The sequence below is a fragment of the Petromyzon marinus genome, chromosome 7 (genome assembly GCF_048934315.1).
Source record: "Petromyzon marinus isolate PM22_M1 ecotype Great Lakes invasive population chromosome 7, UKy_Petmar_22M1.pri1.0, whole genome shotgun sequence".
In the NCBI taxonomy this organism is placed as follows: domain Eukaryota; kingdom Metazoa; phylum Chordata; class Hyperoartia; order Petromyzontiformes; family Petromyzontidae; genus Petromyzon; species Petromyzon marinus.
Genome location: NC_133673.1, coordinates 9,733,636 through 9,759,907, shown reverse-complemented (window position 1 = coordinate 9,759,907; position 26,272 = coordinate 9,733,636). Strand labels below are relative to the sequence as shown.

The following is a 26,272-nucleotide window of genomic DNA, read 5'->3' as shown; positions in this document are numbered from 1 at the left end:
GAAGCTGGTAAATGAGCGAAGACCTGAGGTCAAATTTGTTCTTTGAAACAGAGAGGAGATCCAGCAGGTAGTCTGCGGATTTTTTGTTGTAAGTACATCGTGAATAAATAAGATCTGGTGCACAAGCTGTCAAACATTAAGAGATGTTAAGTTTGACCCAATGTAGAGATCACAATGGTGAGTCCTATATGGGCAGTTCAATGTAAATCTTAAGGCCGAGTGATAGATGGAATCAAGCTTCTTCAGTACAGTATGTAAATAAATATAGACAACACGTTCTGCTTAATTAAATAGACTTTCTAATAAATGTTTTCTCCTACAACATCAGTGTGCAGCGGCACATTAAATTCGCACTACAATGACAATAGCGATTTGAAGCATGTTTTATTTTGGGGGGGCAGAGCTTTGTGACGTCATATTTGAGGGAGGGTCTGACTTTTTGTGACGCCGTGTGACGAGGGGGGGGGTCAAAAATCGTCCAAAATCGCGTGACGTCATTTATGGACGGCCCCTTACTCCGTATTCTTGTACAGGGAAGTTGAGTTTCCAGGTCCATGCGGCGTACAGCCGTTTCCATACGGGCAAAAAAACTAAACTTACGTCTATTTGTGTTTCTCCCTTGTGATGGTGACTTTGTAGGATGAACGTTGAGATTTATAAGGGGCACGGGGTGACAAAATAAGGTATCTGAATTCGTCTGTAATAAGGTAGGGCACTGGTAAGGGATTGACAGGTATGGAATTAAGTTGTGATGGTCAGATAGCTGCCTATGCATTTGTATATGCCACCAGTAAGCATGGCATTTGGCTTAATCTCCATCACAATCATAACGGGGTTGTGTCACATCCTTCCAAAGCAGAGTGAGAGAGGAGCACGAAGTGCAATATTCGTGATTATACACTACTATTCCACAGTTCTGCACGTGTGCAATTATTTATAAGGACACGGGGTGATCAATACGGTCTCTGACGTGGTCTGTAATAATAAGGGCAGCACTGATAAGGGAATGTAGTGATGACGAATACACAACTGATGTGTTGCGTTGGAACAATACTTTTACACTTCACGGGAAGAGACATTAATATGTGAAGGAGACGTTTTGTTGGGTTATTTAGTTGTAATTCGTACAAGACGAGAAAACTCTTAACAAGCGAGCCCGATGAGACACGTGGCCGTTTTGCAGTTCGCCTTTTAACGTTGACGAGCGCGGGTGATAATATCATCGATTGATCGATCGCATACCGCCATACCCCCAAGGAAACCCTCTACCGGCTCTTGCAGCCCGCACTGATGCAGGGTGGCCACTGGGTGGCGTGGGGGGGGGGGTGCCGCGTGGATCCCAGAGACGGCAGGAGCCGCGTGGGGAGGGAGGAAGCGAACGAACTCGGCCGGTGAAGGAGCCTCTGCGATTCGTGTTGAGTTACCCCGCCGCCACCACCACCACCCACCCACTATCACCACCGCCAACCACTATCACCACCACTCACTCACTACCCTCCCCAACCCACTACCACCACCCACTCACTACCACCACCACAACCCCACTACCACCACCCACTCACTACCACCCCCAACCCACTACCACCACCCACTCACTACCACCACCCACTCACTACCACCCCCAACCCACTACCACCCCCAACCCACTACCACCACAATCCACTTCCACCACCCACTCACTACCACCACCACAACCCACTACCACCACCACCCACTCACTACCACCACCACAACCCCACTACCACCCCCAACCCACTACCACCACAACCCACTTCCACCACCCACTCACTACCACCACCACAACCCACCACCACAACCCACTACCACCACCACCCACTCACTACCACCACCACAACCCCACTACCACCACCCACCTACTACCACCACCCACCTACTACCACCACCACCATCACCACCGACCACTCACCATCACCACCGACCACTCACCACCACCCACCCACCACCATCACACGACCACCACCTCCACCGTCGAATCGTCGTTTATGACGGACCTCAACTGAGCGACTCAACCCCGCTTGGCCCGACCGTCGCCTGCGAACCAGTTTTTTAAACCCACAACGACAGCGGGCCCAGAGTTTTTGTGTGGTTGATGGCGGACAAACAAAACTCACCCCCCACAACACCCCCCCACAACACCACCACCCCCCCACAACACCACCACCCCCCACACCACCACCACTTTCACTGCCGGTCTCCGTTGCGTGGCCGACTCGGAAGCGAATGGCAACTGAACGTCGCAGGGATGATACGTGTACAGTACATGCACAGATGCAAGTGCTGCGTTTGATCACGTTCGCTGCGATGTCGGCATGGCCGTAAGCTCGGATAGGCGCGAGGCGACTGCGTTGGTACATGATAGCGTCGAAGTGTTGTTGTGTACACGTGTTGTTGTGTACACGTGTTTGTACAGTGCAGGGTGTTTGTGTACACGTGTTTGTACAGTGCAGGGTGTTTGTATACACGTGTTTGTACAGTGCAGGGTGTTTGTGTACACGTGTTTGTACAGTGCAGGGTGTTTGTGTACACGTGTTTGTACAGTGCAGGGGTGTTTGTGTACACGTGTTTGTACAGTGCAGGGGTGTTTGTGTACACGTGTTTGTACAGTGCAGGGTGTTTGTGTACACGTGTTTGTACAGTGCAGGGGTGTTTGTGTACACGTGTTTGTACAGTGCAAGGGTGTTTGTGTACACGTGTTTGTACAGTGCAAGGGTGTTTGTGTACACGTGTTTAAAGCCGTGTATACGTACTCACAATGTTTACAGGCGTTCATATGCAGTATATATGCGTACAATTCTTTGGCTATTGTTTACGTTGGTTTTTTGTACATACGTGTTTATGCACGTGTTGGGTGCATAAAGGCTATACGTGGGATATTCTTAGAACCGTACTATGCACACATTTTGTAACCTGCCTGTAGTTTACACATGCTTGTGCAGTTTGTGACATGTGCCAGTATGCACGTGGTAGTGTAGTTTGCCAGTGCGCATGTCCTTGTACTTATGTGTCTGTGTGCGTCCGTCCCATCTGATCCTACAGGCAACATCTCTACAAGCGGGCACAGAGAGCCCACAGTGACAGCAGCCACGTCCACAGGCATTGGTGCAGCGACACCCACAGACAGATAAAGCCACAACCGAAAGGGCTGGCTGCATCTGCTTTCCCAGATACAGCTTGTGTTCTCTGCAGTGACTAACACTGCATCAACACAAAAAGCCTTATCTCTGAGTCACCTGCATTGCCATCCATAGCTGCATTAGCAGCATGAGCCTCATTCACACTTGCATTCACACAGCCTCATTTACAGCGTGTACACATTTCCAGAGCTAAATTTGTAAACACGTTCACATCCACATCAGCAACGGTTTGCAACCATTCATTTCCACTGCTATACCCACATTGACACGTTCACATACCGTGTTGTGCATTCACATCAATAGCTATACCCACATTCACATCAATAGCTATATCCACATTCAAATCAATAGCTACACCCACATTCACATCAATAGCTATTCACATCAATAGCTACACCCACATTAACATCAATAGCTACACCCACATTAACATCAATAGCTACACCCACATTAACATCAATAGCTATATGCCAAATGTCACACCCAAAAAATAAAATCTCTAGCTACTCGCGTTCACGCTCAAATTCACATCCATAGCTGCACCCGTACCCACTTTCAAAGTCACATCATTGACCGCTCTATTCAAATCTCATAACTACATCCATAGCTGCACCCGTACTCACTTTCATAGTCACATCATTGACCGCTCTATTCAAATCTCATAACTACATCCATAGCTGCACCCGTACTCACTTTCATAGTCACATCATTGACCGCTCTATTCAAATCTCATAACTACATCCATAGCTGCACCCGTACCCACTTTCATAGTCACATCATTGACCGCTCTATTCAAATCTCATAACTACATCCATAGCTGCACCCGTACCCACGTTCATAGTCACATCATTGACCGCTCTATTCAAATCTCATAACTACATCCATAGCTGCACCCGTACCCACTTTCATAGTCACATCATTGACCGCTCTATTCAAATCTCATAACTACATCCATAGCTATACCCGTACCCACTTTCCTCGTCACATCATTGACCGCTCTATTCAAATCTCATAACTACATCCATAGCTGCACCCGTACCCACTTTCATAGTCACATCATTGACCGCTATATTCAAATCTCATAACTACATCCATAGCTGCACCCGTACCCACTTTCATAGTCACATCATTGACCGCTATATTCAAATCTCATAACTACATCCATAGCTAAACAAAACATTTTATTCACAATCATATCTACACCCACAAACACTTGCTTCCACATTCACTCCTATATTCCCACATTGATATCCATAGACAACATTTTCTCCCATATAGCCATTCACACGCACAGTGACAGCCGTAGTGGTGCCCACATTCACTTATTCCTACATTCACTTTCGCGCGCGCACACATTGACAGCCACAGAATTTACGTTGTCACACGGCACACATCCATAACTAAACAACACGTTCACTCCCACCTTCTCTTCCGTGGCTACACCGCATTCACAGTCGCACGCACAGTGACAACCCAGAGCAACATTCACACGCACAGTGACATCCGTAGATAGCTACACCCACATTCACTCTCTCCCACATTCGCAGCCACAGCCACTGTGGCCGATGGAGCGAGCAGGTCGTGCGGGTGGTGCGGCATCCACGCGGCATCATCCATGCGACAGCAGCAGCACGCGGAGGAGCAGCAGCAGCAGCAGGAGTCTCTTCTTGTCGGAGAGGGGGCACAGAATCATGAGCTACACGGGCATCCTGCAGGATGGCTTCTCCATGTACTCGGCCAACAAATTCGACGAGGCTCGCAACCCGGAGGTGGCCCACTCATGCGTTTGATCTGCACGTGTGATGTTCGCGTAATGCTGTGCGGTACACATTCATCTGTACATGCATTCACACGTGTGTGTCCTGCACAGCGCCGTTGCTGCGCGCACATACATGTACACGAATGTACTTATACAGCAATGCTCTGTGCAGATGCATACACATAAGCACTATGCAGAAATGCTGTGTGCACGTACGCACGTGTGTACTCTGAAGGTTTGTCTCTGTGTACTTCAGTGCAATTGTACGCACAGTGCAATGGTGGGTGTGTATGTATGCATGTACCGGGATGATGTAGCACCGCTTATGCACCTCCCATGTACACACAGACACACGCACATCTGCATAGGGACATGTTGTTGAGAACGAGCTTAATATTTTTGTCGATGTGCAGTGTACATGGTCGCATTTGTCAGTACAGCATCGAGATGTGTGGTTCTTACAAATGTAACACAGATATATGTCGGTGCGATGCACATCTGTTAAAAAAAAATCTACCGCACAACATAGGCGGCACGCACGCACACAGTATTGATATATATACGTGCGCGTGTCCAGCCACTCCATCTTTGCTACAGGGTTGCCAAGGCGTTGAATGAAATTAAGGAAGATCCATTGGGCGCAGCTATTAAGAGGCGGCCGTGCTTGTGAATGCGGCGTGCATTGTGTGCATGCGTGCAGCGGGCGTGTGGTTGTGATGAGCGGATTCAATGCAACATCGGCGGCTCGGTGTTTCTCCCCCCCCCCTTCCCCCCCATCGCACGACGTGTTCATCTCTCATTGTCATCATTGTCGGATTTATTTCACGCCTTGTGTGGCGAGTGAATGTCGGACAGGTCATGTCACCCGCTGCATTTGCTTTCACTCCGCAACGTTTACAGTCAATTTAGGCTTGAAGGAGTGACGGAAAGCCGAGTGGCTGAAGATGGACCTGTCAGTACTGATGATCGTTCGATGAGGATGATGATGATGATGATTATGAATAAGATTAGACGTTTCGCTGTGTGTGTGTTGAGTGCGCTTGGTATGTCCGGTCACGTATGCTGGAAGACAGCGGGCACAGGCTAACCCATGTGTGTTCCTCTTTGCCCACACAACAATGCCAGCAGAGATGATGGGTTTTACGCTCGATTTCAGATGGAGAAGAAGTGGGGGGGTGGTGCACCACCGCAGGGAGACACGACCAATGCCGTGGCTTTTTAAACGTCATGGGAATTTACACAATAGCGCATCCCCCCCCCCTCCCCGAGGCTTTGCAGTTGTGCAAGTAAATCGTTAAGAGCCCGCAAAAATTGTTTTACGATGGTTATTGCTCATTGTTATTAGCGTCGTTATCACGGCCACCAGAGTTGGCAGAAGCATTGGTGTCATTAAATTTTGCATAATTTATTCATTAATCGTGGCAAGCGCATTTAGCGTTGGGAAATGCTGTGACCCTAATGGATGTTTTTTTAAAGATCTTGTATCATGTCCATGCATACCATGCATAGTGGGACAGGGGGGATATGTATGGATAGGTTGAATTTATGATTTTTATACCCAATTTATGCAGCAGCTCTGTTCGAGATGATGTTCATATATTAATGTACGTTTGTTGGCGTTTATGTTTCTCTAGGGAATCATTAATTTGGGAACAAGCGAAAACAAGCTGTCTGTGGACTTGATGGCCACACGGGTAGGCTATCATGCACGCCAACACCTCCATATAGTATAAATCTACGTATATCTAAAACAAACCCAGAGTTCTGTATATACTCATGAGTCTTTAACAAGCAACAATGACACGTCAAGGCAGATCCAGCAACAAAGTAAAAAATATATTTTCATGTGATAGAAAGGAGATCGGTCCTTCGACATGAATAGCAGGATAATGAAATATATACAGCAATGCATTTGCTGTTAAACCTTATGGTCAGCAGAGGAAGTGTAAACACCTTTATTTAAGGGACAGGTGTGGCAGTGCAATGACAATGTTTTTTTATATTGAAGGGAGTGGAAGGGAAACTAATGAGCATTGAGACTTCAGTGATTATTCGGAGTAGACACTACTGGACATCTGTAAAAATTACTGGACATCTTTGAAATAGAGTTCCATAGCTCAACGGATTTCTCCGAAATAAATCAAGATTATGAGGAGGGAGGCCCTGAAAGATTTTGAAGAAGCAAGATATTTATAGTCGGATCCCAGGTTTCACGGGAAGCCGGTGGCCCGGATGAACGACTGGCACATTATGATGCTGTTGTGTGATGTTTGCCTCTCGAGCAGCTGGGTCAGCCTGATATGTACCACGTGGACCCCGTGACGCTGTGCTATGGGGACTGGCGAGGACACGCATTGTGAGTTGTTATCCCATCGATCGCGTCCTTAGTTCCACCCGCAGTCGTACACGGTACACAGCATCACCATGGCTGGCTGGAGTTCACGTCTGTTAACCCAAGTATTAATTCTCCCTCCATTTATCTGATTTATTTTCACAACTCGAGGTCACGATTCGATTCAAGCATTGGTTACAATTCATTTTTTTTTTACCGTGCTCGCTTGTATTGGTTTTCATTTATCCAGTTAAGTCCGCCACGTTGCGTTAAATGCAAAAGGTAAAGGTGAAGCTCTGCAATTGCGTGCTCACGCCACTGCTGGCGGAAGAGCCTCCACGAGAGGGAGTTCTAGAGAGCCCCCTCTCAAGTGTTGTATTTTGGCTGACTCTTCCACGCCGGATGGATAGATAAGCCTTGGCAGAGGTGAAAGGTATCCGCACGTCACCCCACCGCATGCGACCTGCCGGTTAACGAAATGTAAACCAAATGTCGCAGCAGGTGATTCGCATTGAAGCGGAAATAATTGTCACACATGCACGATTCAATGCGTAAGTATCGTAAGCGAACTAATTAATGATACATGATTTACGGATGCATTATTTAATGCCTAAGAGCTATGCACATAACATTTGAATTAACACGCGTTACGTCTCGTAGCATGATACGTCACTTTAATTTACAGTACACACTAAAATGTTAATGTAAACAACTGGTGTTTTTGCTTAACTTTTATTTTAAAAAAGAGTTTTGCTTTTATCTATTTATCAAGATGTAATTTTAAATAAATGCTGGTTAGTGAGGCGAGTTATGCTGTGCTGTTAACTTGTGGTTAAAATGTGTTTTTTTAAATAGTTTGAAGAAAGAAATGGCTCGTTTCCTAACCGATTACTGCAAGGCACCCAGGCCCCTTGACTCAGAAAATGTGAGTACTTTACACTGAATAAGTCGCTGAGTAAATTCCTTCTGTTTGCATCATCAACAGTTGTCTGGCCAAGTTATTCCTTATGGCAGTGTGGCCCAGAATAAGTCAATTGGTCGTCCGAATGTTTGGAAAGAGGCAATTTCATATTTTGTGGTTAATTCAAATTTGTTTCGTGACACGTGTCCGCCAGCGTGGTAAAAAATATAACATGATATCATGGGCTCTGTTAAGTCTTGTCAAATTATTTGCATGTGTGAGTGTGTGTGTAGTGATAGTGTAGCGGTTAGCGCGCTGCGCTATGAACCTGGCGACCCGGGTTCGATTCCCGCTCACGGCCAACACCAGTGACGATTATCTGAACCGGTCCCGGGCCTCCCCTAGGTCGACTCAGCCTCAAATAAGTACCTGGTGCGGTGTGTAAACATCGCCACTAGGGAGACAAAGGCGGTCGGGCGTGGTGCTGCCCACCCACCCCCTCGTGTACCATTCCGGCCTTCATAGGTGCTCGCTAACAGCACTTGCCGCTACAGTCTGTTAAGGCTATATGGGGGATCTTTGTAGTGATATTCCTGCAACAAGGTAATTGCAGCTTTGATTTTGATGAAACTTGTAAAATTGTACACTTGCTCTTCATTCACACTTATGGGGTGCTAGATGTTAAGGTGCGGTATGCGTCGTTACGCCTGTGTGGGTTTTCGCGGTTGTGCTGTATAGGACGCTGATGTTTTTTCAGGTTGTACCGCGGGTGATTCGGCACGATGCCAGACATTTCTGTCCATGTGCTGTGAGCTTCTTTAGGAACTGGGCTCAATCCTGAAGAAGCTCCCAGCACGTGGAGCGAAACGTCGGACATCGTGCCTAACAATACGCGTGACAACTCAAAAACAGTGTAATGCTTTGCGAGCGTGTTGTGTTGTTATCTGCCTGCGCTCTGCCCTCCTCAGGTGGTAGTAGTTAATGGCTGCGGTTCTCTCTTCACTGCTCTATCAGCGGTGCTCTGTGACCCTGGAGGTGAGCCAGATAACCAGGGGAGTGACTGAATCCTTTGGTGGTGGAGGGACCAGGGGACCTTTCACCCAGGGTCATAGGAGTTTCTTAATTATTTTGGCAACCTCTCCTAATCACTTTTCTATCTGTCCGAAGCACTCACTGAGGGCCAGACGTACCACGCATTTATATACGCAAACACACACACACCTCCTATTTTCTTGTTATGCACGGCTGCACTGTTTTGCTAATTGTGTCTATGGGTATAATTGCATTTCAGTGCTGTATAAATCTAAATTATTGTTGTTGTTGGGTAAGTGTCTTTCTCTGTCAACTTCTACGACCAAGGACGAGTCCACAGCTCATTCCATCTTTTTTCCACTCTCCCGCTTCGCTCTTTCACCACAGCACTCAATATGAGACCTCTTAAGCACGAGGTTGGGAAGGAAGATTGAGGTGGTTTCCCCTCGTCATTCTCAACAGCGTTTTGACACCATAACCGGATGCAGTTTAACGTCGTAACTGGGACATGCTCAGACTATTGACTGATAGCTAAAATTTTGATTTGAAGCTTTCGTGACTGCAGGGATTCATATTCTTGGTTCTTTCGGTAAAGTCATGTAGAAGGGAAGCAATAAAAGAATACAAATATAAAACAATAAAATTATCACGATGTTTCGACTGCAACACAAGCAATCATCATCAGGTGTGAAAACCACAACAGGAAAATTTGACTTTACCGAAAGAACCAAGAATATGGTAGCTAAAAGTGGCTATGTGACTGCTTTGAGTGATTGTATGTGCTGGTGTGTGTCCCTCCTGTGTGTATTTTGTGTAGCGCAGCATGTATTGCGTATTTTATGTGGAGCTGCTTGTGCAACCGTTATCACACTGCGCCACGAACCTAGCGAACCGAGTTCGATTCCCGCTCACGGCCGACACCAGTATCTGAACTGGTCCTGGGCCTCCTCTAGGTTGACTCAGCCTCAAATGAGTACCTGGTGAGATATGTAAACATTGCCACAGAGAGACAAAGGTGGCCAGGCATGGTGCTGGCCACTCTGCGCCTCGTTTGCCGTGCTGGTTTTCATAGGCGTTTGCTAACAGCACTTGACCGAAACAGTAGGTTAAGCCTACATCTTTGTGTTTTGTGTGCCACGATGCAGACGGCATCCTCATCCCCACCCCGTACTACGGCATCATTGATGAAGACATCCGTCACTACTCGGGCGTCCGGACTGTGCACGTGCCCCTGAGCGGCGTGGTGAGCCCATTGAGAGTCCGCGTGATCGTCATCACCACCACCACCACCACCATCATGAGCGGCTATTCTCAGCTCACTGCCGGATGCAGATTTCTACATTATAATTTCTACATTAGCATGGATGATATTGGTCGCGAAAGCCTACGTGTTAAACCAATATTAAAATAAAGCACATGTTTATAGCCCTCTGATGGATGAAGGCCTCCCAACACCTCTCGATCATGGGGGTTGTTTGACCAAACTTGACCATGCTGATGAGTGCGGGTTGGTCAACCCAGCATTTGGTTGGTTCAGATATCGTTCACCAGTGGTGTTAGCAATGGCCAGGAAGCGAACTCTGGTGACTGTGGCTCATGGCGCAGTGCACAAACCACTGCGTCATTGCTACACCCACCATGTGGTTATTGTCCATTAATTATTAATAGATTTATACTATTTTTTTCTTTTATATTTTTATTATTTTATTGTTTCCCTTATACATGACTTTACCGAAAGAATCAAGAATATAGATTTATACTAACCTTTATTTCTGCAGGGAAAACCTCAGTGAGTTGTAAGACTCTTTCTTTTTGCAGTGTCATGTTGCTTGTTCAGGTTTCTTTTTTGTTTAGTCAGGTGAGAATTCGAGAGACGAGGATAGTCTAATATGCAAGAGTGACCTGGCACATCAGTGTGCAAGTACGGGGTGATGATTGCTATATACAATCCCATTTGCGTAATTTGTGGGTAATTTTTTACTTTGGCACACTTAGACCCCTCACGCTGCCACACAATAGAATACTTTTGCTAATAACATCAGGGGATCTTGAACATCCGCTTTGATGCAGTCAGCATATTATTGCCATGGTTATTATACTCAGAGTAATCGGGGTGGCCACTGGTTTCGAACCGTGAACCTCTGCAACAAGTGGAGAACATGTTTCACTTAGATCATCTCTCCATCCTTGGTCATGAATTGGGATGTTTGGCCAATAATATTTGGCACGTGGGAAGAATCTGAAATACCCAGAGAAAACCCCAACTTACAAGGGGATAACCAAGGTGTGCACAGAATGGATTTCAGAATCCATTCTGTATTGTCATCTCCTGGTGACCGCACAGCCTGGCGAGTTTGGGAGTTTCCAAATTCAGGTGATCCACAAACCCGACCTTTCAGAGTGATGGATCACTGGAATGCATCACCATTTCGGAAGATGGAGGTGAGTGCCAGCTGATCTGTAAAATATACAAAAAAATTACCGCAATTAAAACCTTTCTCTCTCTCCCAGCCGTCTGAAGATGAGACTCATCCCTTCCAGCTCACGGTGCCAAAACTCGAGACTGCGTTGGAAGCTGCTAAAAAGGAGGTCAGTGGCACATAAACCTCAACCGTTGGTTCTGACTGCATTCAGCTCCTGCTACCTGATTGTCCTCGTCTTTGCCCAACCACCACTTCCACATTGTTAACCCTTTCCCGTTCCGAGACGTCTGAAAGTTGCAGGGTGGGGGTCCCGTTCACCGTTGAATCTCTGAACGTGCAAGCGGTTGGCGTTCATTTTATTCAGCGGCATAGCCTCATTGTTCTTAAAGACATTGTACTCACCACAGAGAATTGTAGCAAAACGGCCGCATTCTATGACAGCTGGTGCCCTCCCGCATGGCCCTGTGGGAGCCTCGGTATCGATAAAGTTTCAAGGACAGTGCATATCATTATCAGAGTTGTCTCTTTTTGTTTGCAATTTGACTGCTTGTGTTGTGGTTATTGCAAACATAATCCGTTGTATAAAGGTGTCAGTTTTGGTGCCAGATAAAAGGGTTAAAACCTATTACTATTACCGATGAAGTTGTTTTAATTTTCGTCCACGTACATCATGGCTATCAGTGCTCCCCCCCCCCGTACAGCAAGATCATAACAGAGCAGCCATATTAGGCTTGAGCGCTGGGCACGTGGTAATGGAATGGTGGGCGCTGAGTTGATGAGCCACGGAGAGAGTGATAAAGCAATAACTGTACAGTTGACAGAAACTATCCTGCAGCGACACGCAGGGGCTGTGTGGCGCTGGTAAGGTTGCCGTGGTATGGTGATATTACAATATATATCGTATTATATTAGATCCATGATAATTGTATGCGCTTTGAAAAACATAACATTGTGTTTAACTTCACTCATTTAAATGTTTTCAAGTACTTTGTTTATTAATATTTTCTTGACATAACCAACACATGTTGACAGTTCTAAATAGCGTATTACCTAAATTTGCGCCTTTCAAAAATGTGTATGGAGTAATTGACGGCATGGTGGTTCTATAATAATGCAAGGGTGGTAAAGCAGCGTGTGTTTAGTTTGTTGTCCTTCCCCGCACCTCCGATTAGCACGGTTGGCTACGTACAGTGTGAAAGAAGTTCAACATACGTACATATACAAGCCTGACGGCCCCTTTCTGACATCACCACTCCGCTTAATGTTATTTAAAAAATGGCATAAACTGGCTTAAGTAAGTAGCCTTACAATTCATTGAGAGGCAAACCGCCTGTCTTGAGTCCTCACTCATTGCTCTACCATCCCATGGTTTGATTTGTCCAATTAGGCTATTACTTTATTAGTTTCAAGCAAAGTCTCGTGAAGGGTCAGCTCATTTAGATGTACAAGTTGACATTGTGTCTTATGAACGAAATCAGGCTGTATCGGCAGACGGGGACTGCGTGGCGGCTGGGACCGTGTTGATAAATAACGGCCGTGTTTCTCTCGTCACTTGCCCTGCAGGGCATGCGCATCAGGGCAGTTATTCTCATCAACCCCAACAACCCCCTGGGCGACATCTACCCGGCCGACGCTCTGCTCAGTTATCTGGAGTTTGCCAAGAGGTGCGTTCTGCTCACTTATCTCTCTTTTTTTTTTGCAAGGGGGCCGCAAGTGTTTGCCAAGATGCGGCTGTTTGGCTCGGCTCGTTTGGCTGCGCCGTGTTCCGAATGGGTCTCGTAAAACTCTATAATGGGCATCGGCATGTGCATTTTGTAGCCTGTGATCGCAAATGTTATTTTGATGATTTTATACTCCTTGGCACGACTAGGGTTGGGCTGGGGATTGGGTGATTGATTGTGCATGACATTGGGGGGGGGGGGGGGACTCTTACTGTTGGAGAGCGTGAACTTGCTGCAGACTCTGCGTTTATTTTTTCCCCACGGGTTGGCCCTCTGTGTTTGAGTTACTTATTGCACTCGTTTCAGATAACTCCATACTGCCACTTTCACCCACTGTGAGAACATGATTGCTTTCATGTAAAAAAAATACACTTCTAAAACAATGTGTTCATGTACAGCCACTTCTGGATGAGGGCCTCCTCACGCCATGCGGGTGATGTTGACAAAGGTGGAGGGGCATAGATGTTGAGGCATAGTATAGTACAAAATGTAGTTTGCTAAATGTATCCCTGTTTACAACTATTTTGCTGTTTTTTTCCTGGATTTTCTGTTTGCACAGTAACATAGTCACTTTAAGATGTTTTCTTGTTCATGTTTTTGTTTTTTGTTTGTTGCGGTTGCACCCGATTCAAGAGCCTAATGGCTCACAGGGCTATACCAAATAAATGAAAATGAAATGAAAACTTAGCCCTGCAGCAGCCTATAAAACACCCGTTTTATAATAACGACTTTGTTTATATTCCGTCATTCATGCAAGCTGAATCTCACGACGCTGCACAATCTGCAGACACGGAGGTGCATATAAATTTAGATGTTTTCAGCCAATGAATAAGGGGTTTTATATGTGTTCTATATTTAATGCATGGTGGTCGCCTATCAGAGCACTCTCCAGGGTGAACGCTGTTTCGCTTCCGAGAGATCTCACGACATCGATCGCATTCCAGCCAATCGGTTATTGCCACTTGTTCAGGGTCACGGTGTAGCCCTGAAACGATTTACTCACACCAGTGCTGGCAGAAATGGGCTAGGCTAAGTGTGTGGGCACCACACTAAACCCCACCGCACGGGCCCTGCCGAACGACTAACTGCGGTGTCGCCATTTTATACCCGCTGGGTGGACTAAAATATTAAGGTACTGCTAAATATTCTAGCGTTGAACTGAGCGCCCACGTGCTGTTGCAGACACGAGCTGCATGTGATCATGGATGAGATATACATGCTCACCATCTTCATCAAGGGACCCAAGTTCACCAGTGTCCTCAGCTTTGACCGGTTTGTGCCCATGTTGGCTTTGTGATATTTTCTCCATATGCAACACAATGCAGCTTTGTTTATGTAATGTAGCAGTTGCTATATCATACAAATGTATCTCCAGATTATGCAGTCATAACAGGGCAGTGTATTTGTGGGTGTTACAAGGAACGAGTAGCTTTAAACATGGAATATAATCGGGCAATTGAATAACAAATGGAATGTTAATTATAAAGGAATTAAATCGGTGAAGTTAATGAAGGTTTTTCTGTCATACATAGGGAACAAGACGGGCCCATTTAGCAAATTGGAGATAACGGGGGCAGCTCATTCCATGCTATTAGAGCAGCAGAAGCAACCTCCTTACGTAAAAAAATAAATCTATATTTTAAAATTATCATTACTTTTGTGTATCCAGAAAAGCCTCACTGAGTACCATTATGGAGTTTTTTGCTAAGTCTTCACAGTAATTAATGCTGAGGTGGAGAAAATAAACAGTGTTTTCTAGCATGGAGAGGGCAGACAGAAGGGCAAGAGGAAGTGACCTCACAGAGGTCAGTTTGAGGTCAAAGAAGTATGCCACGTGTGGGTTTTAATATTTTTGAGAGAGATTTTGTAATCGTTGTACGGTTGACTTGGAGCCCAGTGAATGCACCTGATTGTACACGTACCCTGGTGCCTATTATGAGTCCAAGTGAGTAGCCCAGCGGAACACACGACATACATGCACAAGTTTGACCAAGGCGTCGCCACAGTGTCATTGACTCCTTTTGTCGTCTGTTTGTGAAAGTCTTCCTGACCCGGACCGCACGCACGTGATGTGGAGCCTCAGCAAGGTAAATCTTACGTTTGTTAAACCTTGCGTAACACTTTGTACAGCCCTAATGGTGATGGTAATGATTATATTTTGATGTAGTTCCCTCAACACTAGGGGCCTCTCCGAGCACTAATAACATTTTGATTTAAAGCTTTCGTGACTGCAGTAATTCATATTCTTAGTTTTTTCGGTAAAGTCACGTTGAAGGGAAACAACAAAATAATAAAATATATATAAAACAATAAAAAATTCTCACGACGTTTCGACCATAACTCAAACGGTCGTCTTCAGGTGTGTTGGTTTGCATTTCGTCTCCCCCTCCTCTTTTCAGAATATAGATGGACTAGTCCTAAATAAACTGCCAAATCGTTGCGCGTGGCGCTAACGTTTTTATAAATAAATGCGCCGTTTAAAAATAAATTTATGCAAACCAACACACCTGAAGACGACCGTTTGAGTTATGGTCGAAACGTCCTGAGAATGTTTTATTGTTTTATATATATTTTATTATTTTGTTGTTTCCCTTCAACGTGACTTTACCGAAAAAACTAAGAATACACTAATAACATGTTAAAAGCTAAATTCGGTTTCCATGACAATGATAACCATTAGAGTTGCCACCAGTTTCAAACAATACACAACACTGTGAAAAGCAAACAGTCTTTGTGCATTATGCAACAAAAATATCTATTTCCTGAAGAAGTGCATTGTGGTCCTCTTGGCTTAGGTCACCATCACAATATATTTGAACAAATATGACCAACTGACAGAAGCATGTTTGCTCAGGTTTATTTTTATGGTGATCTCAGGCAAGAGGAACACAATGCACTTCAGAAAATGCTGATGTTTTTTGCATAATGCACAAAGGCTGTGTACTTTTCACACACATCTGCGTGTTGTTTAAACCTTATGGTTTATAGCCCGCACTATTATTCTGTCATGATGGGTGTTTCTCGTCATTTACAGAATTGATGAGAGTTGCCACCTCTGAGAATATCAGATAATAACAGAAGAGGGGGAAAACTGCGTGTAATTGCATTGTCTCAAGTGATGTATTTTAATCATGCAACTGACAAACACTGCAACTTTTAATGTACCGGGAAGACTTACAGACTTCGGTATATACAGTGAGGGGAAAAAAGTATTTAATCCCCTGCTGATTTTGTACGTTTGCCCACTGACAAATAAATGATCAGTCTATAATTTTAATGGTAGGTTTATTTGAACAGTGAGAGACAGAATAACAACAACAAAATCCAGAAAAACGCATGTCAAAAATGTTATAAATTGATTTGCATTTTAAGGAGGGAAATAAGTATTTGACCCCCCCTCTCAATCAGAAAGATTTATGGCTCCCAGGTGTCTTTTATACAGGTAACGAGCTGAGATTAGGAGCACACTCTTAAATGGAGTGCTCCTAATCTCAGCTTGTTACCTGTATAAAAGGCACCTATCCACAGAAGCAATCAATCAAATCAGATTTCAAACTCTCCACCATGGCCAAGACCAAAGAGCTCTCTAAGGATGTCAGGGACAAGATTGTAGACCTACACAAGGCTGGAATGGGCTACAATACCATTGCCAAGCAGCTTGGTGAGAAGGTGACAACAGTTGGTGCGATTATTCGCAAATGGAAGAAACACAAAAGAACTGTCAATCTCCCTCGGCCCGGGGCTCGATGCAAGATCTCACCTCGTTGAGTTGCAATGATCATGAGAATGGTGAGGAATCAGCCCATAACTACACGGGAGGATCTTGTCAATGATCTCAAGGCAGCTGGGACCATAGTCACCAAGAAAACAATTGGTAACACACTACGCCGTGAAGGACTGAAATCCTGCAGCACCCGCAAGGTCCCCCTGCTCAAGAAAACACATATACATGCCCGTCTGAAGTTTGCCAATGAACATCTGAATGATTCAGAGGACAACTGGGTGAAAGTGTTGTGGTCAGATGAGACCAAAATGGAGCTCTTTGGCATCAACTCAACTCGCGGTGTTTGGAGGAGGAGGAAGAATGCTGCCTATGACCCCAAGAACACCATCCCCTTCCGTCAAACATGGAGGTGGAAACATTATGCTTTGGGGGTGTTTTTCTGCTAAGGGGACAGGAGAACTTCACTGCATCAAAGGGACGATGGACGAGGCCATGTACCGTCAAATCTTGGGTGAGAACCTCCTTCCTTCAGCCAGGGCATTGAAAATGGGTCGTGGATGGGTATTCCAGCATGACAATGACCCAAAACACACGGCCAAGGCAACAAAGGAGTGGCTCAAGAAGAAGCACATTAAGGTCCTGGAGTAGCCTAGCCAGTCTCCAGACCTTAATCCCATAGAAAATCTGTGGAGGGAGCTGAAGGTTCGAGTTTCCAAACGTCAGCCTTGAAACCTTAATGACTTGGAGAAGATCTGCAAAGAGGAGTGGGACAAAATCCCTCCTGAGATGTGTGCAAACCTGGTGGCCAACTACAAGAAACGTCTGACCTCTGTGATTGCCAACAAGGGTTTTGCCACCAAGTACTAAGTCATGTTTTGCAGAGGGGTCAAATACTTAATTCCCTCATTAAAATACAAATCAATTTATAACATTTTTGACATGCGTTTTTCCGTATTTTTGTTGCTGTTATTCTCTCTCACTGTTCAAATAAACCTACCATTAAAATTATAGACTGATCATTTCTTTGTCAGTGGGCAAACGTACAAAATCAGCAGGGGATCAAATACTTTTTTCCCTCACTGTAAATGTGTGTTTTTCCCCCCCAGCTATTCGCCTTAAACTCGGGTTGATTAGGGAACCCACGACTTGCAACTATTTCATTCGATTGAGACCCACCACAGTGAAACGGACTGGAAATTATATTGGTCAATGGGTGTGAGCCGCACTAATCGAGTACGAGGTTTTTTATTTATTTTAGCCCTCTCATTTACTTTTGCCATTGCAAGGTGCTCGTACAATGGTGTGCGCTAATGTGAGGCCCACAAAGTATATACTTTTTTCCCTCACTGTATGTATGCATGTTGAACTTTCGCACGAGACGTAGCCAACCGTGCTATTCGGAGGTGCGGGAAAAAGGACAAAAAAATCAACACACAAAGCGGTTCTTGTGGAACGCGTGCTCTGTGTGACTACACTTTTCGCCCCCGCGCGTGAAAGGACTTTGCCGCATCGGGGCTGCGTGTGGGCGTGCTCTACACGGAGAATCGCGACGTGATCCGTGCCCTGGGCAAGGTGGCATACGTGCATGGCGTGCCAGGTCCGCTGCAGTACTCCGTGTCGCAGATTCTCCGGGACCGAGGTGCCAACGGCCATCAGAGTTAACCACCCTGACGGCTGCCACATTCACACACCCCTAAGATGCTGTAACGAAGCAGCTAAGAACAATTTGTCATGGTTTGGGTTTTAGAAAATGGATTTTGTCGTTATTGTTGCATTTTCATAAATGTAATTTCATGCATTTTATTTTCTTAGTAGCCAGGATCGAGCCAGTTCATCATCACCGTCATATATCTGGGTCAATATAACGAGTCGCACCTGATGTATTTACATAATTTGTTTAGAGCACACTGGTGCTTAACCCATTGGGGACACGAATGTCCATTGAGGCTCAGGGAAGCCAGTAGATATTATAATAATAATAATGCTTATTTACTTAGGATAACCACACTGAGTTGTTAGACTCTTCTTTTTTGGAGGGCCCTGCATTTGGATGTTTCGTCAAAACCAATTACGTACATGTATGTATTTCTCTTTGGGAAGAAACGGGAGAAGCCAGAGGGGAACCCATGCCTACCAGGGGGGCGAACATATAACCACTGAAATGTACTTGGGTCAGAAGTCAAACTCAGGCTCTTCTTGCTGAGGCACTAGTTGAACGACTGTGCCTCCCTGCCACCCAACGCCCAGCCATCAATCGAGCAGTGGAACACGTCGGCTTCGTTGAAATGTGCGAGACTCATTTACCTCGAATGAATGAATAAACAAATGAAAGAATAAATGAATAAAATAATGGATGCCTTACTCCCACGTGCATCCTCAGAGTGGATTGACCGTGTGTTCCTGCCCACGAATCACGAGCGCCTGCGGAAGGCCCACCGCTACATGACGGACCGCCTCCGAGCAATGGGGGTGCCATATTTGGAGCGAGCGTCGGGCCTCTACGTCTGGGCTGATTTCCGGCAGGTAAAGAGCTCCTCAGTGGCCACTTTTTTTTTTTTACCAAAAACAAGAAAAGGTGGAAAATAAGAAAAGTGAACTTGACCCAATGTTGTATGTACGTTGAACTTCTTTCGCCACCGTATGTAGCCAAACCGTGCTAATCGGAGTGTGCGGGAGAAGGACAACAAGCTGAGCACAAAATATCCTGAGTGTGCTATCTTCTTCTTCCCTATGGGATTTGACAAGAAACTGACAAAACATTAACTGTTAAGTTTGGTGATCCATTCGATGGCACCAGGAGTTTATTGATGCATAGCGTTCATACCTTCTATATGAAGTGTATAATGGGCGGTCGTCAGTTACGAAGACTAACAGAACGTACTTCATCACATTCATAATCGGATGACTTGTTAATTCTTCATGCGTGCAGGAGGTAACCGCGCCTGCCGTGCGTTGTTCGAACATGGATAAGCGCTGCTCACTGTCTTCTATGCCGGCTGAAATCAGCGTGTTCCTGCGTCGGGTCTTCAGCAAATTCGTTTGTTCGGGACATCACGGGCCATCCAACTTTCACTTCTCCATCGCTGATGCCCTTCTTGGCCATATTTTGCTATGATTATTGAATGATTCAATAATAAATAAATTAGCGCTTTAATAAATTGAAATCATGTTATTTGCACCAAGTTATTTTTGCTCGAGACGATGGCACAAACGTGCTCTTTTTTTCTGTGCCCGTTTTCCCCCCGCGAGCGCACCCCAGTTCCTGCAAAGTGACACGTTCGTGGCGGAGAAGGATATGTGGATTGCTCTGATCAAATCCAAAGTGCTCATCAGCCCGGGACAGGCGTTCTACTGCCCCGAGCCCGGCTGGGTGCGCCTCGTTTTTGCCGAGTCCATGACTCGACTCAAGCTCGGTGAGCGCAGCTGCTATCCAACACTGCGTCAGCAATCAATACAAACACACGCCATTCGCCACCAAGTGACGGTGACGTCACCACGGCGCCTGTGCCAGGCCAGGTGCACTCTCAGGCCACGTGTCGAAGGCTCGCTGACAGCAGGTCACGGACGGAACAGGAGACTACTGTGTCAGCAATACTATGCAGGAACTCCTCTAGTTACGAACGAGTTAGGTTCCAGAGGTCTGTGCGTAAGTCGATTTGTTCGTAAGTCCAACTTTACGCCTGTCGATTCCAAACGTGTTGTACGGCATGTACAGTAAAACCTTGACGATTGCGAGCATAATTCGTTCCGGAAACGTGTTTGTAATCCAAAGCACTCGTATATCAAAGCGCTCGTAAATCAGTTGTGATCACGTGACGCTCGGCAGGCAAAGCGTATACGTACTACTCGTATTGCAAGACCTCGCTCGTTTATCAAATTAAAATGTATAAAATATTTTGCTCGTCTTGCAAAACACTCGCAGACCAAGTTACTCGCAATCCAAGGTTTTACTGTACACTAAACACAGGGAATGGTTTTAAAAGTTGTATAATCTCCTGTAGATGCCACTGGATCTTTATGTTCTGCAGATGTAGATGCTAATTCCCCTTGGTGGTCGTGTTTCGTCTCAACTCTCTTGAAAAACTTACCAAGAGATAAATCAACTTGTAACAGGCAATGGCATCGTGAACAGCTGCCAACACCTGAGTAAACCTTTCAGTGTTTGGGTCCTGAGACTCAAAACAGGCCAGTGCTTGACACCGAACAACCACCACCACCATCTATTGCGTGATGGTTGAGCTTACGAACAGGCAACTGGATACGCGGACAGGTTTATTCGTATCTCTGAAAGTTCGTAAGTCGAATGTTCGTAAGTAGCGGAGTCCCCGTATAATACAGACGCAGACCAAAAACACCATTCTCATATGATCCTGAATATTCCATCGCTGTTAGCACTATATAGACTAAACGTTTTTGGTAGTTACCATTCCTCAGGGCTGATTAAAATTGTGGAAAAATGTTGACTTAATTACTGCGGTTGTGCTGTACAGCTCTCCACTGTTTTTGGGTTGCGCCACCTGTTGTTCAGCGCGATGTCCGACCTGAAGAAACCGTCAAAGCTCCCAGCACGTGGAGTGAAAAACGGGTTCGGACATCCTGCTGCTAAAGAACAGGCGGTAACAACCCGAAAACGCATTTAAGAGCTATGTTGACCTAACTTTTGGAAGGAGACAACATTTTAGAATGCCGGTGTCCTGGCAGCTCTGGGAAATTTGGGCACAGTTTGGTATATGAAAAGTTCTGTATTGGATACCGGTGAGAGCAAACGTCTTTGTCATCGTTCTCCTTAATGGTCTGCTTGTGACACTTAGACCAGACCTTGCTCAGTAATACTGGTAGGAACCTCCTGGTTACACCACTAGCCCACAGGGGATTATTGTGTCCGTCCGTCCGTCGTGCATCCAATAATGGGAGGGGTGAGGCTGGGGAGGGGCTGGGTGGGAAGGGAGGGGCTGGGTGGGGAGGGGAGGGATGTGGTGGGGGTGGCTGGGTGGGGAGGGGCATGGGTGGGGAGGGTGGGGAGGGGCTCGGTGGGGAGGGTGGGGTTTGGCTGGGTGGGGAGGGTGGGGCTGAGTGGGGGGTGGGAGGGGTGGGGCTGGGTGGGGAGGGGCTGGTCACCCCGTGGTGCCCTTATAAAACTCAACGTTTAACCTACTCACGCCGGCTTGTGGCCGCCCTCACAGTCGGGCATATTTGCGGAATACACCACGTGGTGGTGCCGCCGTTGACCCTGGCCATTGACCGAGCAACCCAACGTTCCTACCGGCTCCCTCCGCAGGAGAATGTGTTTATCTCTGCTATGTGTGCGTGTGTGTGGGGAGCAGTTGGGAGCAGTGGAGCAGTTGGGAGCAGTGGCGCAGTCGTTAGCGCTGCGCCACCGCTCTACGAACCCGGCGACCCGAGTTTGATTCCCACTCGTGGCCAACACCGGTGACGATTATTTGAACTGATTCCTGGGCATCCCCTAGGTCGACTCGGCCTCAAATTAGTACCAATGTGTGGTATGTAAACATCGCTGCTCGGGAGAAAAAAGGCGACCAGGCAGAGTGCAGGCCACCTACCCTGTTATAGCTCGTGTCGGCCTTCATAGATGTTGGCTCACAGCACTTGCCCTCACAGTCTGTTACGGCGAAACGGGAAATATTTGCCTTTGGGGTGCAGTGATGCAGTAATCAGGGTTTGATTTTTGCCATGAGTAGCAAATCCTTAGCCTTAAACATGTAGCTATTGCAGTTAGGAAATCCTATTCAGGCAACATGTGCTATGTGACCATAATAGGTGGTAACTAACAGCACTCTTCCCTCCTTTGGCTGCCACTCCATCGTGAAATGGAGCTGGTGCGCATACGTCGCTTGGATTGATTCATTGTAAGATCGAGAGATGGCGACTGCTTGGGGAGCTTTTCATCCAACAGTAACTTGATCATTGCCTGATGATGACCAGCACTTATCTTTACAGTGCATACGGCTAAATGAGAATCGTTGTCTTCGTGTGTTTGTGTGCATGCAGGTATGGATAGGCTGGAAAGTGCTTTACCAAAGCTCAAGTTGCTTACCAACTCTGCCCAAACATCGAAAGGCGACCAACCAAACGCTTCCTCAGCCCTGCCCTCCGACTCCCTGGAGGACTTGATTGGTCTGTTGCGGAAGCAGATCCACTCGTCTGATTGGCTGGAGCAGAACAAGGCGGAGCACTTTGCCAAGAGCAACCCGGAGGTTTACGAGAGCTTCCAACAGCTGCTCAAGAAGTGATAACGTGAGGCCTCTGGATCAATTTTAGTAGATCTAATTTAGACACCTTGGGTTCGTTGAAGATGGTTCAATGCTAATTTTAAAGGGAGGATTTCAGAGAGAGTGTTCAGGGTGGGATCACGATCAGAAATCTATTTAGTTTCTTGAGATCTCTGAAAATATAAACCATAATGATGAATTGGTTACCATGTTGAGGTAATAAAGCAGCAAATTCTGAGGTTCTGGAGTAGAGCAATACATGAAAAAAAATTTTTATGTCCCTACCCCCCCCCCCCCCCCCCCACTGCTGCAATGTGGCTGCAATTCTATCACAGGCCTGGTCTGAACGTGACCATAAATATTGTGGCTATACATTTGGAATAGGCTTACATTTTGCTCATGGTTAGCTGTAAACTCACCAGAATGGGCAGGGTGGATTTTGTTGTTCCCTGGATTGCATCTTTTTTGAGCCGTTTCTGTCTGAGTCCAGAGCCCAAAGTAAAAAAAAATGACACCAGTTTCATTCTGGTTATCACCAATATATATTAAAACGAGGTAGAATTATATTCGCAGTATACTATGTTCACTCAATACTTGCCAACAGCCATTTCAGGTTGCCCGGAAGCTGTTCGTAGCCAAATTAGCCACGTGTGTTGTGTTTATGCTGATGCCTTCTCTATGGCAGAGATTCTTTGCTTGAAGTTGGTGCATATACTTATTAGTTTCTTTTGATTTCCATACATCATGTGAATATCAAAAGTGTCCCATTTAGATGGGTGAGCCTACTAATACAGTCACAAATGTCAAGCTATGGTTCTGAGGTATCCATAGTCATAGAGGCACACAGGTATGTAATATTTAAAATAAATGCTTAAGCCCACGATAGATGATACAGATCAAACATATGAATCGATGTTTTTCATTTGTCTTATAATGAATTCACATGACCCCTGCAGCCACTCGTTGCAGCTTTGACCATTAAAAAATATTTATCCTAGACTTGTGACTAACTTGTGACAGTTCATCTACATCTGTAGACACGTGCAATTCATAACATGTGGCCAAATATGAAGAGAGCTTGACTCTTGAAACGGTTTAAGTGCAAAATACTTATTGAGTTCTGTATTTCCATCCTGACCGTCCTTTATAGTTCGACACGATATTGTGAATTGCTGGGCATTCAGTCACCTTCACCAGTCATTCTTCGGAGCCTGAAACAGCGTTTAGGCTGATGCTGCTGCTATTTCTGCAGTCGTGTCATTTTTAAATTGATATTCTGACTCCTGGTCCTGTCGTTTCTTGCAACGGCTTTACTTAGATTAGTTCGTGCTACCGTATATGCGGAGTGAATTTGGACGAAAAGGTGCCAAACATGAGATTAAACACGTGGAGCCCGATTTGCACCCAGGTGGAATGGAATCATAATTTGTATTTGCATTTGGCAACGATGTCCAATCAGACTTCACCATGGCTATTGTTAAATTCAGACTTACAATGGGTTCTTCACACTAAGGTGGTCGGGGGCCAGAGTAAAGAAAATTATATTAAGATTTGCTGTAAATCTGGCAGGTATGAGTCGTATGATCATAAACATCATTGGAGAAAAGGGATCTTAAGTCAAAGTAAATTGTGGGTATCATGGTGAGATTGTAACTGTTGTGGGAGTGGTGGCTTGGGATTATGTCATCACTCCCACGACTGCCAGATTTTTACGCACCTCCCCATTATCACAGTTGGCTACATACGGTGCGAAACAAGTTCAACTTGCATACCAATCATGTCAGAAAGATATGTAAGCATCCAGGCGTTTTAAGCCAGCCTGTAGCTAAGGTATTTTATTCATGTTGCTGATATGAATGATGAAAATAATTATTGCTAGATATTACAATTTTCATAATGATCAGTTGTGATTGACTTACAAGTGGCCCACTCGTTTACTCGGAATTACACAAATCTTATCGTAAACTGAACGTCCGACACTGTTACAAAGTGATGTTATCGTCGACTCTGGCCCCAGAACTTTAAACTGAGGGAGTGCTGCTGGCCAGCTCTTCGGGGCGCACGTCTGTATACTGATAGTCACTTGTGTGATGATATGACAGTTGCCATGCGATGAGTTTGATGACATTTGTTTTGCTCCGACAGCAAATCAGAGGAAATTTCAAGAGGATGATGCTATGGTCGCGGTGCTCGTTTCCTTGCGGTGTTTTTCGTTGTGAGTTTTGTGACGCTTGAATGGTATTATTGCCAGTGTGTTTCCACCATTGTTCGTTGTCTTTGTAGATGTGTCCTTAACCCCAGTGTCGTTGCAGTACTTGAAATATATTCCTGACATTGGTATTTTCAACATTGACATTCCAATATAACTGTTTAATGTTTGTCCCTTTCGGGGTTGCGGGATGTGTGCGTGCTGTTTGCTCGTTATATGCCATTTCTCTTGGAAGTGATGTTGAATGAGATTTTTCGTGAACCTACAATTATAATATAAAAACCAACCCATCTAAATGTAAGGTGTTCTGTATGCAAATTGTCTTTTAAAAGGCCAGTAGTTTATTTGAACAGTTACATTTTATTTTTAAATAACGGTGTATGATGGTGATTTTCACATTTCAAAGCAAAATGGTTTTGCCAGTCTGAGATCTCTGGAGTGTGCATATAGTGTACGTGTTATTATTACATGCATTGTCTTGATTAAAGCACATTGTCTTGTGATATTCAATTTGTTTTGAAGCTGTGCCATGCACTATAATTAAAACACCATTTAGCATTAGTGCTTGATGGATTATCATTTGGGCAGCAGGGTGATGCAGTTGGAATGCTTCTATCTCACAGCAATAACTTTCTGGGTTAGATTCCTGACTCAGATGCCTTTTGTGAGGTTTGCATATTCTCACCTTGTAAATGCATTTGGTTCATCTGGGTGCTCCATTTTACTGCAATAGCTAAGTAAAAAACCAATATAACTGGTGTTGGACAAACATCTCAATGCTGAAAA

At 45.4% G+C, this 26,272-nt stretch overlaps 1 protein-coding gene across 7 annotated transcripts; it reads left to right on the top strand.

Annotated features, from left to right (window-relative positions):
• The first annotated feature begins 1,318 nt into the window (after window positions 1–1,318).
• Window positions 1,319–25,996, top strand: LOC116939939 (1-aminocyclopropane-1-carboxylate synthase-like protein 1). Of its 7 annotated transcripts, none has more exons than XM_032949003.2 (16): window positions 1,320–1,414; window positions 3,058–3,114; window positions 4,703–4,924; window positions 6,549–6,608; window positions 7,200–7,270; window positions 8,102–8,171; window positions 9,116–9,182; window positions 10,325–10,422; window positions 11,691–11,768; window positions 13,166–13,266; window positions 14,506–14,595; window positions 15,365–15,410; window positions 18,545–18,686; window positions 19,428–19,570; window positions 20,307–20,460; window positions 23,057–25,996. In XM_032949003.2, exons 3-16 carry the CDS (start codon window positions 4,721–4,723, stop codon window positions 23,296–23,298), a joined length of 1,566 nt encoding a protein of 521 aa, XP_032804894.2. In that variant the 5' UTR covers window positions 1,320–1,414; window positions 3,058–3,114; window positions 4,703–4,720; the 3' UTR covers window positions 23,299–25,996. The 7 variants fall into 7 exon arrangements, with proteins under 7 accessions (XP_075921459.1, XP_032804894.2, XP_032804895.2 ...); XM_032949004.2 differs by having other exon boundaries at window positions 1,321–1,414; window positions 3,058–3,120; XM_032949006.2 differs by lacking the exon at window positions 1,320–1,414 and adding an exon at window positions 2,200–2,336.
• The last annotated feature ends 276 nt before the right edge of the window (window positions 25,997–26,272 follow it).